General features: G+C 46.8%; 1 protein-coding gene across 1 annotated transcript; it reads right to left on the bottom strand.

Moving 5' to 3' along the window:
- Positions 1–6,351: 6,351 nt before the first annotated feature.
- On the bottom strand, positions 6,352–13,861 carry smad7 (SMAD family member 7). The gene is made up of 3 exons (XM_042509233.1): positions 12,353–13,861; positions 11,339–11,392; positions 6,352–7,855 (listed from the first exon to the last, which is right to left on the bottom strand). The coding sequence occupies exons 1-3, from the start codon at positions 12,816–12,818 to the stop codon at positions 7,737–7,739; spliced, it is 639 nt and encodes a 212-aa protein (XP_042365167.1). The 5' UTR covers positions 12,819–13,861; the 3' UTR covers positions 6,352–7,736.
- Positions 13,862–14,222: the final 361 nt, after the last annotated feature.

Raw genomic sequence — 14,222 nt, 5'->3', positions numbered from 1 at the left:
CTGCTCGTCTGCTCTGCGGCCTGTGTGTCTCTGGCTTCTCCTCGCTGGAGATAAGCGGGCTAGCTGGCAGCCTGAGGCCATCTGTCACCCCCGGCCCTTTCTGCTCTGCTCCAGTCAGATGTCTGCTGCTGGTCTGTCCCAGTCTGGTTTGTCCCATGGGGGCCCACACATAACCCCCATCCAAAAAAAAAAGACTTTCCCTGCTGGTCCACTATGATACAAGATGAGAGCTAAGATGTTGATAGATCATTGCCGAAATACAGTCCTGTGTGTGTCATGTGGCCTTGTTAAAAGCATTTTCTTTGCAATTTCAGAGATTGCAACAAGCAGCTGGTGAGCGCTAATGTTAATGCTAGCTATTAGCAAGACTGCACAAACAAAAACAGCATATTGCTCCCATGTTTTCGAGGTATTTAATGGATGATCAGCTTATGGTCTGCGAGATAGGAGAGGGAGGGGGGGGGCACTGTAAATATCTGTGATTAAATAAACCCCCTGCACAATGCAAAATATTTAAACCGCAGCACAGAGAGGCTACAGACACACACCGCTAGCTCCCCTGCGGATTTTAATGGTCCAGGGTCTTAAAGAGTGGACGCAATGCTAGCTGAGACAGTTGGACTTGATGGAAGGGAGGAGGGGACGGCTGAGAGAGGAGGAGGGGGGGGGGGACGACAGACCGGGTGCTTCTCTCAGGGCCAGTCTGGAAAGGTTAATCATTACCTCTGTCTGACTCCACACACACGCACACACACCACGTTGCTACTATTCTTTAAGAAGTCACGCACCTACCCTCACACACACCCAACACGATTTTTAGCCTTCCCTTACTTTACACGACACTATCAAAATCTGAAAAAAGTGCAGAGGCTACTGAGTCTTGTATTGATCCCTCAGAGCCGTATATATGTGTGTGTGTTTGAGTGTGTGTTTTGTGCCCCGCTCTCCTCAGACACGTAATGACCCTGTCGTCATCGGACGCACACACAGCGGCGGAGGAAAGGAATGGGGAAGACATGAAGGAAACAGCTCCAGGGGGAAGGAAGGACTCTTCATGGTGCCTTATTTTCTAAGTCAACACCCTCTCTTGCGCCGGGGAAAGTCTATTCCAAAGGTCAAGGGTCACCCCAGAGGCATTCCTTTTGTTCTCTCTGCCACGCCGTATATGCTCAGCCCTGCGTGTGTGTGTGATTCTGTAATGAAAGCCTGCACATTTCTCTTTCTCGCTCTCTGTGTGTTCACCAAAATATTTGGTCTCATTGATTTCTCGAGTTAATACAAGTTAGAGTCCTCAACAGCGCGCTTGTTTCCTGTTGTGTTCACTTTCTTCTCATTCAATGACAGACGACCCCTTCAGAAAGAGAAAGGTCAGATGTTTTGTGCAGCGAAGACAGAGGAGTGTCCTTGTCTCACATCAACACAACACTAGCCTTGTAAGCTGAAGCCATTGACTGTACACAGTCTGGTTTGTTTTGTTTTTTTCCCGTTGAAAGGTATAAATGACTCAGTCTGCTCTTTGAATGACTGTAAATGGTTATTTGCTGTGCAGAAGTGCATGCAAGCTGCCAACGAAATGTCACTGAAATCACGCTGAATTGTGCTACTCATCAGCCGAATTGCACTTTGTCTATAAAAAACGCTCTTCAAAAACGCGGACCTACATTACCCAAAATGCATTTCAATCACAGACAGTTTGGTCAGAAATTCAGGTGCATTACGGTGCATTTAATTTTCACTGGGATGCCAGAATTCCCAAGTTCCCAGTTGGAAATTTCAATCTTAACGCCCCCTTAAGTTGGATTTGCAACTTTGCACGTTGGAGCAACCTTATCAACTTCAACCATGAACTCTTTCAGACCATCAAAATTGTACTGCTATGGAATTAATAAAGCACAGTAATACTGATTGTGTCAAACCAGGTACTTTGCCATTAATGCGAAGGTGCGAACACAATCTAATTAAACCATGGACAGAAATGCTTCTTTTTACTAGTCGACGCCATACATAAAAGCGCCTATGCCCTACAGTAACTGATAAGGTACATTATACGTGTAATTTCTCCAGTACATATATGTTTAGCATTCACTTTCCCGTCCTTATTTGTGACATCTTCTTTGGTTGTTACCTTTATAACCAGAACCACTCCACAATGGTCTAAAAAGTGTACGAGGTGGACTTAAATTGCTTTATGGAAGTGCATCTTTTACAAAGAAACAACTTTAAAATACAAATTCTTCAGCACTGGTCGGTCGGTAAATAGAAAAACAGACAGACTGTAGTAGCTGACAAAGGAAGCGCCTCTTTAGGGTGACAGCTTACGTAAGAAGACGTAAAGTCCTGCCCCCCCCCCCCACCCCACCCCACCTTCAGGAAACCTAAATAAGCCCTGATGGCAGGAAAACCACACAGGGGAGTGGCACAGTTTTGCTATCTCCAGATCTGACTCCTCGCAGAAACACAGATAGAGAGAGAATGAGTCGCAGACACGCCATCGCTAACATGAACCATCCGGCCGCGACCGGGGAGGAGATAAGGAGAAGAAATGGCACATGTTTTCTTAAAGCCTCCATCTACAGTATAATTTTCTCTGAGTGGAAGTCTCCGCTATAATTACACGATCCACATATCTGGATGCCGCTCTGAGCACAGTGTTTATCTCAGTTTGAGATAAAATATAGGGACGTTTCATAATTAATTGGGCATCGTCTTCCATTTGGCTCCACATTATCATACACTTTTTTTTCTCACTGAAGGACATTTTACTCCCCTGTAACACCTCCTTCCTACTTCTGCCGAGATATTATTCCAACAATTTATCATGCTGACCCTCACACACACACACACACACACACACACACACACACACACACACACACACACACACACACACACACACACACACACACACACACACACACAAACAGAGCTATCCCCTGCAGCCCAGCTTTCCCAGGGTGACAGGACAAATAAACACTAGTTGGATACAAGGTGCCAGGCGGGCTGTAATGATGTCATCAGCTCACTTTTGCAAACACACAAGTCAGAGGATCACCGGCTACGGACAGATGGACAGACAAGCCGAACAATCACCCACATTGTTGTAAAATAGCGTGGGAACCAAATCATTGAAACGCCACAAACTGAGAGGCAGACAACCGGCAGAGCCAGTTGTGTTTGTGGTCGGAGCTTTTGTTGTGTTGTTACTCTGTTATTGATAATTATGCACCTCTGTGTGTCTGTGAATGTGTGTGTGTGTATGATTATGACAGCACTGAGGTCTGTGATGGAGATGTGACTACTGACAGTCTGTCGCTGAGACAAAGACACACACGCACCCCTCCAGTCTGAGTAAAGACAAACTGACTACATGAATGAGCAGGCGGGAGGGTGGAGACAGCAGGACTGTGTGTCACACTAGAAATCTGACACACAGACACACACTCAGGTTTACAGGAATGTGTCTCCACTTATTTCCATTTCCGTCTTTATCCTGCTAAAATGGGGGCTCTCTCCCTCCCTTCCTCTTACTCCTTCACACACACACACACACACACACACACACACACTGAGTCTCTCTTTCATATCTTCATACATTGAGGTAATGTCAAAATCCACTTCCACAGAGTGACTGCAAACCAAAACAATGTTCATCTTGTTCTGGGCTTCCCTCCAGCTCTGGCCCAGAGCCAAATCTGCATAGCCCACCTTTCAATCAATGGGCTGATGCTAAAGTAGGCTAATGTTTTCAACTGGAACTGCTGTTTTGATGCTAAGAAATGATGCAGCGCAGAACAATCTGAGAGAAATCTTCAACCCAAACAAGCTAGGCACACTCCCCCCCCCCACACTCCATCTCTCCATCCTCCACTGTCTCTGCATGCTGTTTTTTCGATTTGTGCAGCATAATGACACAGGGTGGGGAACAGAGGACGGCCAAAACCAAAATTAAGTCCCTTGCCAAGAGGCGGCTTGGCTGCCGCGCAAGGAGAGGAAGTGGGGAGTAATGAGAGATCCTGGCCCCGGCACGGAGCGGCCCGGCTCAACTCGCTGGCTGAACACACAGCCTCCAAATTACAGAGAACAGTGCAGAGCTGCCGGCCATCTCTCCCTCCACCCAAAGCCGCCATCTTCTCTCCTTACTTCATTCCTTCTTCTTACTGCTCCAGCAAAAGGAAAACCAAAGCAGTGCTGTTCATTTTCTCTCGTTATATTCATTTCTATCTTTGCAGAAATGTCATTCTTTCTTTGTTTTACTCCCTCCTTCTTTCTGGTTGGTGCACTCTAGTGTTTGTTTTCCGTCACGAAGGGGCCTCGGCTGCCTCCCTGTCCGCTCCCCTTTTCCTCAAAGACATGAGGTCATATCCTGCGCAGCCCTTTCCTTTGCCCGCTAACCCAAACAAGGCAGGAATGTCGAGAGACAGAGAGACAGAGAGAGAGAGAGAGAGAGAGATGGGAGACTGAGGGCACTCTGTTTCTGACTTTGATTGCTGGAAGTTGGTGTCTAAAAAGATTGCATCTTAGGTAGAACTTCAGTGATATGCCATTTAAACCTCACTTCCTGTAAATAACTAGTTCAAAACAACAGACGGGCCTTTTCTCTCACTGCGTTTGCACCAAAAATGGGCCGTTTCTTCGGGGCCTTTAATATGACAGCAGAACTAGTTTGATTTAATGAGCCGAGGTGCCAGGACTAAATTTAATCTCTGTCAGAGCCCCTGATGAAGGTTATACCTCCAGCCGATTCACTGGATGACTAATTGACTGACTGAAGGGCTGGCCGACTGTCTGTCGAGTGAGGTGACTGGCTGCTGGTATAAGAATACAACTCGGCCTAAATTTAACCTGCAGTGGGAGGAAGCGCCTGTGTGACAGTCGGCCGTGCGCCAGGGCTCGCACCAGGTCATTCTATCTGCCCTGTCTGTGTGTATGTGTGAAAATGCGCGGGTGTGTGCGTACATGTCACCGCGGCCCGACTGGATCCTCTTACACACAGGCACTCCGCGTGAGTCCCCGATGGCACCAGCAGGCACGCCACTGACAAACACACACCGATGCCGCACATCCAATAAGAGCTAGGCACGAAGACACGTCTAAAACTCACCTTTGAAGTAGATTAAACGCATGTGAGCACAATGACTGGCTGTTTAAGTCAACACCTCTTCGGACTGATTGAAATGTGTCACTGATTATCAAATATTATCAAGCACTTTCAAAATCCAGTTGATTTAACCCTTTCACAAACCCGAGCAAATTGGTTTAATTTCTTTCAAAAACATGGGAGAAGGGCATTGAGCAACCTAATAACAAGACCTAAATTTGTAAAAATTTACAAGAAAATTGGCTGAAAATAAGCACAAAAAAAGAAAAGTAAAAAACAAAAACAAGAAAATGACCTGAAAAAGGGCAGAAAAGTAAAATATATATATTTACGATTTTATAATAAAACTAATCTTTTTTTTTTTTTAAAGAAATTACACCAATTTGCTCCAGGTTTCAAAGCCTTAATCTTCGATCCGATTGCACCAGACTCAATTCAAAATGCTGACAATTGTACACTATTCTACTTCAAGTTCTTTTATATACAGTTGCTTGTGATCAGACAACGTGTGAAAACATCCTTTCTTTGAGTGAAAATAAATTTTGGTTGATGCCCAGACCTTTGTACATACACATCCAGACTTTGTCCCTAAACTTGTGTCTCTTCAAGCTCACAGAGGTCATTTATTCAAGAGAACTTGTTCTAGACATCTCTGAGCCTGACAACACACACGTTTGGCTTCGTAGTTGCCACCAGAGCTGCTCGTAAACGATCTAGTCTCTAACAAGTTTAAATATTACTTAACACTCTGCAGATTCATAACCAACAATCCAGGACCCTCTTAACCCTGACCCGATCTCCCGTTTCCAAATCTCCCCTCTTGATCTCTTTCTGGGTGAACCTAAACCTCTGAGCTAAAGCCCTCACGCCAGCTCAAACCAAGATCAGCACCCTGACTCCCAGCTCCAGGCCTCCAGCCATCCACCCTCCCCCCTCCCGTCCTCCTCTCCGACTCCTCTTCCCTCCGCTCTTCCCTCCTCTCTGCTCTGTTCCAAGCTGATGACGTGAGCCAGCGAGAGGAGCTTTGGAGCTGGTAGCCTGGCAGGCAGCCTAGTTTGCATTTGCGCTTGTCGCTGTCGCAGCTCACTTAACTCCTTCCAGCCTGGACAGTCTCTGCTTTTTTTTTTTCAAGACGGATAAACACAGAGAATGAAAAAAAAGGAAAGATGGAAGGATGTTATCTGTAACTGCATCTCATCAGCTCTTTCTCAGCTTGGTTTTAGACATGAATGAGAGTGTCTTTTGGGGCTTTTTTCAATCTAATTCAATAGCAAGGCTAAAACTGCTTCACCAATCCACTTTTTTTCTCAACGTCAACACGCACTTAATTATTTTAGTACAATGCGAAAAAAGTAACAGCTGACTTCAAGTCTCTGCCACCCTCCTCATTCTTCCTCCTTCCTCTCTGTAAATATGTCTGGAGAAGAACATAAAAAGGGCAGAGTGAGTGAATTAGAAGGTCAGCAGTGGGCCTCTGGGAGAGCCATGTTTCTTTTGTCAGGGCCCCAGAGGGAGGGAGTGAAGGAGTGAAGGAGGGAAGCAGGGAGAGAGGGAGAGGCAGGGAGGGAGTATGAGAGGGAATGGAGCAGCCTTTTTTTTTCTTGGCCTGCCAGGGAAATCATGATGGCAGGGCGCTTCGGCCATCCCGCCCTGGCCTTTCTACCTTTGCTACTTTTACTGAGGAGGCCCATTCAGTGGAGCGCTGGCCGCCGCTGCCATGTCATCCTCGCCAGGAAGGAAAACAGGGGAGGAGGAGGAGGGTACGCCTTGCTGAGGGAGGGAGGAGGGGAGCGTGGGGGCGCCTGTTAAGACTCCAGTTCTAGGGTTTCACAGTTTGAACTGAAATGTGTCTTTAGTTAATGCACGCAAGGAGGACTTTAATGTCCATCTGAAGGTGCGGAGGAGAGGAGAGGAAGACTAAGGAGAAATTTTTTTGTTTTGTTCTTGTAAGCTCCGATCTCTTCCCCCATCTCAGGACACACACACACACGCGCGCACACACACATGCAGGCAGTCAAGCTAACCCCCCTACCACCAAACAAAGGAGGGGGGGAAATGGGCAGCGAACACCAACTGACATAAAACAGGCTTTAAAGGCCCAGTAATGAGAACCATCTGAGGCGGAGGAAAGCAGAGAACAGCACAGAGCAGGCACAGGAGAGCAAACTCTCTTTCTCTCTCCTGTGAGCACCATCTTATTCTGTAGCCTGCGGACAGGGCGCTGGGTAAGGAAGGCAACGCTGCCAAAGGGGATTATGGGAGAAAAGCTGAGGAAGCGCGAAACAAGTCCTGCATGAGAGATGGAAGAAAGAAAGGCGCCTGTGTCTCACTCTTATCCACACACGGAGCCCAGAGGAGAGTTAACTGTCCACGAAGACATCCCCTGTATGCACAAACACACCCAAACAAACACTCGCATGTCAGTCCAAAGAAGAGAGGAGCGTTGTTCAAAGAGCCAGGAGGGAGGACTTTATGTGGATGTTGGAGAAATACACCACCCTCCTTCACTGTTTTTTTTTTTTTTATTACAGAGGGGAAGCAGGGGCCCCCACAATCACTGCCTCATCATCACAAGTATGGAGGGGAGATGAGTGTGTGTGGTGAGAGGAATGCACAGAGGAGGGAAATAATACAATTTTCAAAAAGGGAGGGATGGCAGAAAAAGAAATTTGTTGGAATATTTACCTGAAAGCCCCACAGGGGCCGAGTATGTCGTTCCCCCAGTATCACTGGATGAAGGTCCAGAGTCTGGAGAATCTAGCGGAGAAAGGAAGAGAGACTTTGAATTAGCACTGTGTGTGTTCCTCTGTGTGTGTGTGTGTGTGTGTGTGTGTGAGGGGAGAAGGCAAAGCAGCAGCTGTGAGACCGTCAATCACTCCGGTGAAATCAATGCCTAATGAAGACGCTGACGACGAAGCTCACACTCTCGCGCACACAGAGAGGACTTACAGAGGCGAGTTTCTTACACCCCTGATAATCCCCCATAATCCACTGCTTCAGGAGGAACGTTAGGCCATGCATCTCTGCATAGACGAGCTGCTGATCTGGAAGGAGCCGTATTCTTTCTGCTAACGACTGAGGCGAGGGTTCGGGCCGGACACTTCTGATCCCCCACTCAACACTCAAACCAGCTCTGGGTTTCCTCTTTTAATGGAGACCCAAACTGGTCTGATAATTCTCTCTTGGTGTTATTCTCTCTTGGTGTTATAAAGTTTCTCAGAAATGTTTTTACATCTAGTTATGTATGTTTGTGGCGGCCTTGGCAGACAGAGCTCAGAGAGGCCTTGAAATGTACGGCGCACTAGCAGGCAGACAAGAAAAAAACTCATTCTCTCTCCCTATTTTTGACTCTAAATGCTTAACTCCCACTAAGACTTGTAATGTAGACTAGTTTCAACATGACACCTGAATGGAGCTTTCACAAAAAGTGCTGTGTGTGTTGAGCGGAGCAGCGTGCCGCTGGGAGCGGACTAACTCTGCTACAGAGCTGCTGGTAGCTTGGTATTCACTAATGATACATTCCTCTTGCTGCCTGTCAACGCTGCGTTACACCTTCCATCCATTGAACCAAAGTGTGTGCTGATGCTCGCCTCAACTGTGACTGAATTATGACTCTAAACTGTAGTTTTTCTGCTATGCAAGCCACGCATGTTGTGTCGAAGCTGTGGTTCCCAACTGGAGGGTCCAAAAGTGGTAGCGGATCCTTTCAGAACGGAGCACATTTGGTTTTTTATCCATTGCTTGGACCTTGAACTAATGACTCAGGAGAAATTCGGACGCCCTGGCTGGACAATTTGGGAACCACTGTGTTAAAGCATATTGCTAAAGAAGCATTTTAACTGAAGTTGCTCTAAACTGAGGTATTTTGAACATCTACAGTGGATGCAAACTGAACAAAAACAGTGAGTAGGGGTCAGTATGTGAGGAGGAAGATATTTTTCTTGAATATGTCCACTCTCTGCTGGCTCATCCTGTCTGACCGAGCAGAGCTGCATTAGCTATGAAGTAATAAAGAAACAGCGACCAGAGCGGTTTCCCTGCGAGCCCTCCTCCCTGCCACCCTTCCTCGTCCGGACGCGGCCCGTGCCGCTTGTGGTCGCAGTAACGAGATGCACGGGCATTGCCCAAGCCTGCCTGTCTTTCATTGGCTGCCAGCAGCCTTTGCCCTGGTCTCCCGGGCAACAGTTCACAGCTGACCACAGGGCTGAGGCGGCATCAGAGAGAAAGCGCTAAACACTGTGTGATTTATATTCCCCAGAGCTGAAACAAGGTAGCGTTTTTACGTCTAGGCTGCTTTCATACTGACCGCCGCCTGCTGGAGCGGACAGGCGCCCTGACACATATAACCTCCTGACTTCCTGCTCGCTGGAATCATAAAACCATCATCATAAAACCCAGCCGCTCTTCCGCTTCATGCAGATTTTTTTTACAACGTCTGACTGCCTTCTAAAAGTTATCTATGCAGATTTTCTGAATGTCATGATGATTTAACACAGCCTAATATTAAGCAAATACAGAGAGGGGGATAGAAAATTGCAATGGCCTCCAGTAATGAGAAGGAGTTGATGATTGACAGCTCCCTTAGGCCACTAGGGTAAAACCCCCATCTTTCTACATGATAAACTCATCTGTCCTCTCTGTGTGTATGTGTGTGTGTCTGTACCCTCCAGCCTGCTCCATTGTCCTATTAATACATGTTGTCTTTCACCCTCCTTCACCAGTACAGACCCAGACAGACAGACAGACAGACAGACAGACAGACAGACAGACAGACAGACAGACAGAGTCTCCTTTGATTAACCACGACTGCAGCTGCACTGACTGAATGAGGAAATAGCATGACAGGTGACTTTGAGCTCACAGCACTTTTTCCACTTAAATGATGATAAAATATGACTTTTAAGGCCAGCATATTAAAACTTTTTAAAGTACCCTATAAAAACTCTTCTTGGGAGCACCCCCATTTTCCTCACTTTGCTCCATTCTTGTTGGCAACATTTGATTCCCTCAAAAGTCAAAGCAATTTAATTTGCTCTGAGAGGGGAAACAGGGTGGTAACATGGGTTGTATAATCATTTCCTTTGTCTGCATCCAACTTGCATTTCCTATTTACCTTCTTGTTTCCTCTCATCGCTGGAATGTTTCCAGCTGAACTTATGCAAAGACGCCACACTAGATCGCATCAGTACGAAGAGGGCTTCACTCATGATCATTTTAGATCAATTTGACTTGAATTTTAAGTTCTCTAGAATGCTTTTCAGGCACAATTATATCACTAAAGCATAGTAAATAAAGACAGAGGGAAGGGGGGGGGGGGGGGGTCTTTGAAGAGCCACAGCTGCAGCTGCAATGACTTCCTATTGTTTCCACTCACTGAAAGCCACTTTCTCCTTCTCCTGACTAACTGGCCGGCTGATCGGCGGACCGGTCATTGTTCAAATCTGAGCTTTTCCTGCTCTGGCAGACGGCAAGACAGAGGTAAATGAGCAAAAACGCAACAGACCGATTGAGAAAATTAAAAACTATACTGCACAGTAGATCTTGGCCATCCTTACTGTGACATGGTGAGACAATTGTCTGTTCTGGTTAGAGCCTGAAATCTAACACGCTTTCAAACTGACATAATAGCCAATGACATAACCTGATGCCACTTTGCAGCACTGGAGAGTAAAATGAAAACAGCAAGATGTGAAATTTAAGTGATAGAAATTAAACAGTGCATGCACACACTCTCCCTTTCCCTAAAACAAACAAACAGAGATGTGGGACGGTGACACACACCCCCACACACAAGTCCTAAAACCTTAATCTGATGATTAATTCGGCTGATAAAGACAGACTGGCTCCAGAGACGCTGCTGTCTGTGCAGAGATTCACAATAGATGGATGGACACACAAACAAACAATCCCCCCTCCCCCTCATCAGACACACACTATCCCCCTGGTGACGTGCCAGTCAGTCTATAGCTGGTATCTCAACTTTGTGCTGCTTTGCCCTGGCTGCCAGCCATGCAAGAACTGCCCAGCCAGCCAGGCAGGCAGGCGTGCCACTCCACTGCTATCATAAATCACAACATAACATGGAGCTGTTTCCGACACACACACACACACACACACACTTACAGAAGGGGAAGTGTGTAAGCCCATATGTAATGTCAGACAGCACATACATGAGCACAAGATGGCCTTTTGGATGTTTTGCAAAAAAAAAAAAAAAAAAAATGCATTCATGTAGCTCACCTGGTGGTTTAAGATAGTCCATGGGATAGCGCGAATATGGAGGAGGAGGAGACTCTGCATGGAGTGAGAAAAAAAAGAAGAGCATGAGAAAAAAAACAAGGGAGAGATCTAGACTTTATGATAAGAGCTGTCATTCTTCTGGGAAAAAGGTTTTGTGTCTGTCAGCTCAGCCTGGAGAGGCAGGCGGTGAGGCCGGCCGGGCGGCTATTGCCTTTCATTGGCAGGCAGATAAACAGGGGGCCGCCTGGCGCCAGGAGGGCCACTATCAGCGTCTAGGACAAACTGAGATACGGGCCTCTTTTGGCCCGGGACGCCAAGCAAGCACACACACACACACACACACACACACACACACACACACACACATGCACGCACACACATACACAGGCCCTGGAAACTTTACCGCGGAAAGACTGTAAAGCCCTGGATGAGTCGCTTTGCACTTTGGAAATGCCAATTGTGAAATGTTGAAATAGCAGATGGGCTGTTTGTTTTAAAAAAGCGGGGCTCTGATGAAGTTGAAAATAGGCTTTCGTGATTTAAGGTGGAATAAACAGCCTGTAAGTGCTTTGGCGCCTGTGAGGTGCCAAAAAAACACACGTTAAAAGTCAGCCTAATTAAGACAGCAGCATATCTGGCACAATCAAGCAAAAAAATAATCATCATAATGATTTGGTGGGTTTTTTTTTTGTTTTTTTGTTTTTAATTTAAAATGCCACATTCAAATTAAATGGCACCATACTGACACATACTCAAAAAAAATGAAGGGGGCAACTTGGCTTTCCACATCGGTCAAGTTTGACCGTATGGAAACTCAACACAACTGTGCCAAAAGGGGGTGATGTCATTTGAATTAGGCTAATTATCCCTTTAAGAGCCTGGTAATTCTTTGACATAATGACACAGTGTCTGCTTGATTTTAAAAAATGAGGCCCGGCCACCAGAGAATTAAACGCAATTTCAGAACTTTTTTTTATGTTGCTGTGAGGTTATCAGAATAATCCAGCAGCTCACCGAGTTCACAAAGTCTGCTCATGTGGTGCGGGTTGCAGCAAACGAGCTCTGGGTTGATTTTCCCGTAGGATTCACAGCAAGACAGCCTCTTGAGCTCCGAGGAATGCCTGAGGTCCGGCCACCTGAACACTTTGTAGAGCAGCATGGGGAGAGAGTAAGACTGTTGACCCACTTTGGCGTCCACTTTGCTGGGCAGGAGCAAGCAGGGGCTCCGGGCACCCCCCTTGGACTCCACCGCCTGCAAAAGCACCTCTAATTGTTTCTCTTTGATCTTTTTCAGTATCGAGTGGGTCAACGCCTTCAATTCAGCCTCCGACCCGGCGTTGGACTTGGCCACCTTTGTCGTTTTGCCCATGCAGCAGCCCCCGGAGCCATGCGTCCCTCTATCCGCCTCCCCGTCGCCCTCCACGGGCGCACGGCTCCTCCAGAGTCGCCGGACGAGCCCCGATCGTTTGGTCCTAAACATGCGGGACGAAAAGAGGGTTCCCCGGCTAAAAAACGAGCATGGTGTCCGCAAATCATGAAGATTCCGGGATCCGAGTCCAGGCAATGACAAGCAGCCTGAGAAAATACGGTGGAAAAACTGGGAGCTGGATAAGCAGAGGAAATCTGTAGCATACGCCAGTCTCTGTTGCCGTCTCCTGCAGACTTGATCACCGAAAAGCAGTCGAGTTTCGCGGGACAGTCAGCTTGTCCTTCGGGGATAAATAACCATCACTTCCAGGCGTTTAAGACGAGCCTGTAAAAAAATGAATCTAGCAGCTTGTACACCTCTGCTACAACAGCATGTAGCCTGGTACAATTATTGGTGATGTGCAGCCTATAGCGCGGAGGACTGACCCCTTTAAAAAACAATCTCCGTGCCGATTTTTAGCATAAAAACAATGTCAAAACATCTTTTTTTTAATCTGTGCGCATTAGCTGTGGTAGAAACGAGACAAACTGGGGCCTAATTAAGCCTAAACGCTATCACAATTATCCCATGAAAACCGAAGCTTGCCGCCGTGTCTTCAAGAGCATTAATCCACAAAATCCTTGATCCGACTGGCTCTCCAGCAGGCTCGCGGAGGCTTTTTTTTTTTTTATCCGTTATCGTCTAAATATGCCACTCGTCTGCAGAGGATGTGGTCTGCTGGCAAGAGTGAGCCTCGTCCAAAGAGTCAGGGAGCAAAATCCAGGACTGAATCTCTCACCCGAGTTGAAAAGCCAGAGAGAGAAACAGAGAGACCCTCGGGTTTACGTCCACGCACCGAGCCTCCTCGTAACCTATTTTAGTGTCGCCGAGAATCCTTTAAAGATAAAATAATCCAACCTCGTATCGCACACGAAGTTTCCGTGTCTGAGTGTGAAAGAAAAGCGAGCCGACGAGTGATCTCGAGGGGGGTGAGAAGGCTCTCTGTCTGTAAATGAGGCGGATGGTTTGGGTGCCCTTGCTCCGTCTCCAGTCTCCAGTGCGCATTGACGCGCCCGGTCACGTGTGTGTCTAGACACCCTGTCGCTTAAAAGAAATGTGATTGTGTAGCGCAAACAACACCAAGCAGAGCCCACAGCGCGCACGCTCACACGCAAAGCACACACACTCACACACATACACACACACACACACACACACACACACACACACACACACACACACACATAAAGGCGTAGGAAAGTTAACATTTCCCCAGAAAAAGTTGACTAAGTGTAACGCTGGGAATAAGAGGAGGAGGTTGGGAAAGCAGTTTGGTCAAAGGATTTAATCATTTCTGGTAAAGTTGTGAATTCTAAATAAATTGCGAAATTTAGCAAAATAAATATATTTTGAAAGCTCTCCATGCTCTGCCTTATTAAAGCTTCATTTTCACAAGGGTAAGGAATAAGGAAATAG

The sequence above is a fragment of the Plectropomus leopardus genome, chromosome 20 (assembly GCF_008729295.1).
Source record: "Plectropomus leopardus isolate mb chromosome 20, YSFRI_Pleo_2.0, whole genome shotgun sequence".
Classification (NCBI taxonomy): Eukaryota; Metazoa; Chordata; class Actinopteri; order Perciformes; family Serranidae; genus Plectropomus; species Plectropomus leopardus.
The sequence above is the reverse complement of the archived record's forward strand: the minus strand, read 5'-3'. Positions and strand labels throughout refer to the sequence as shown.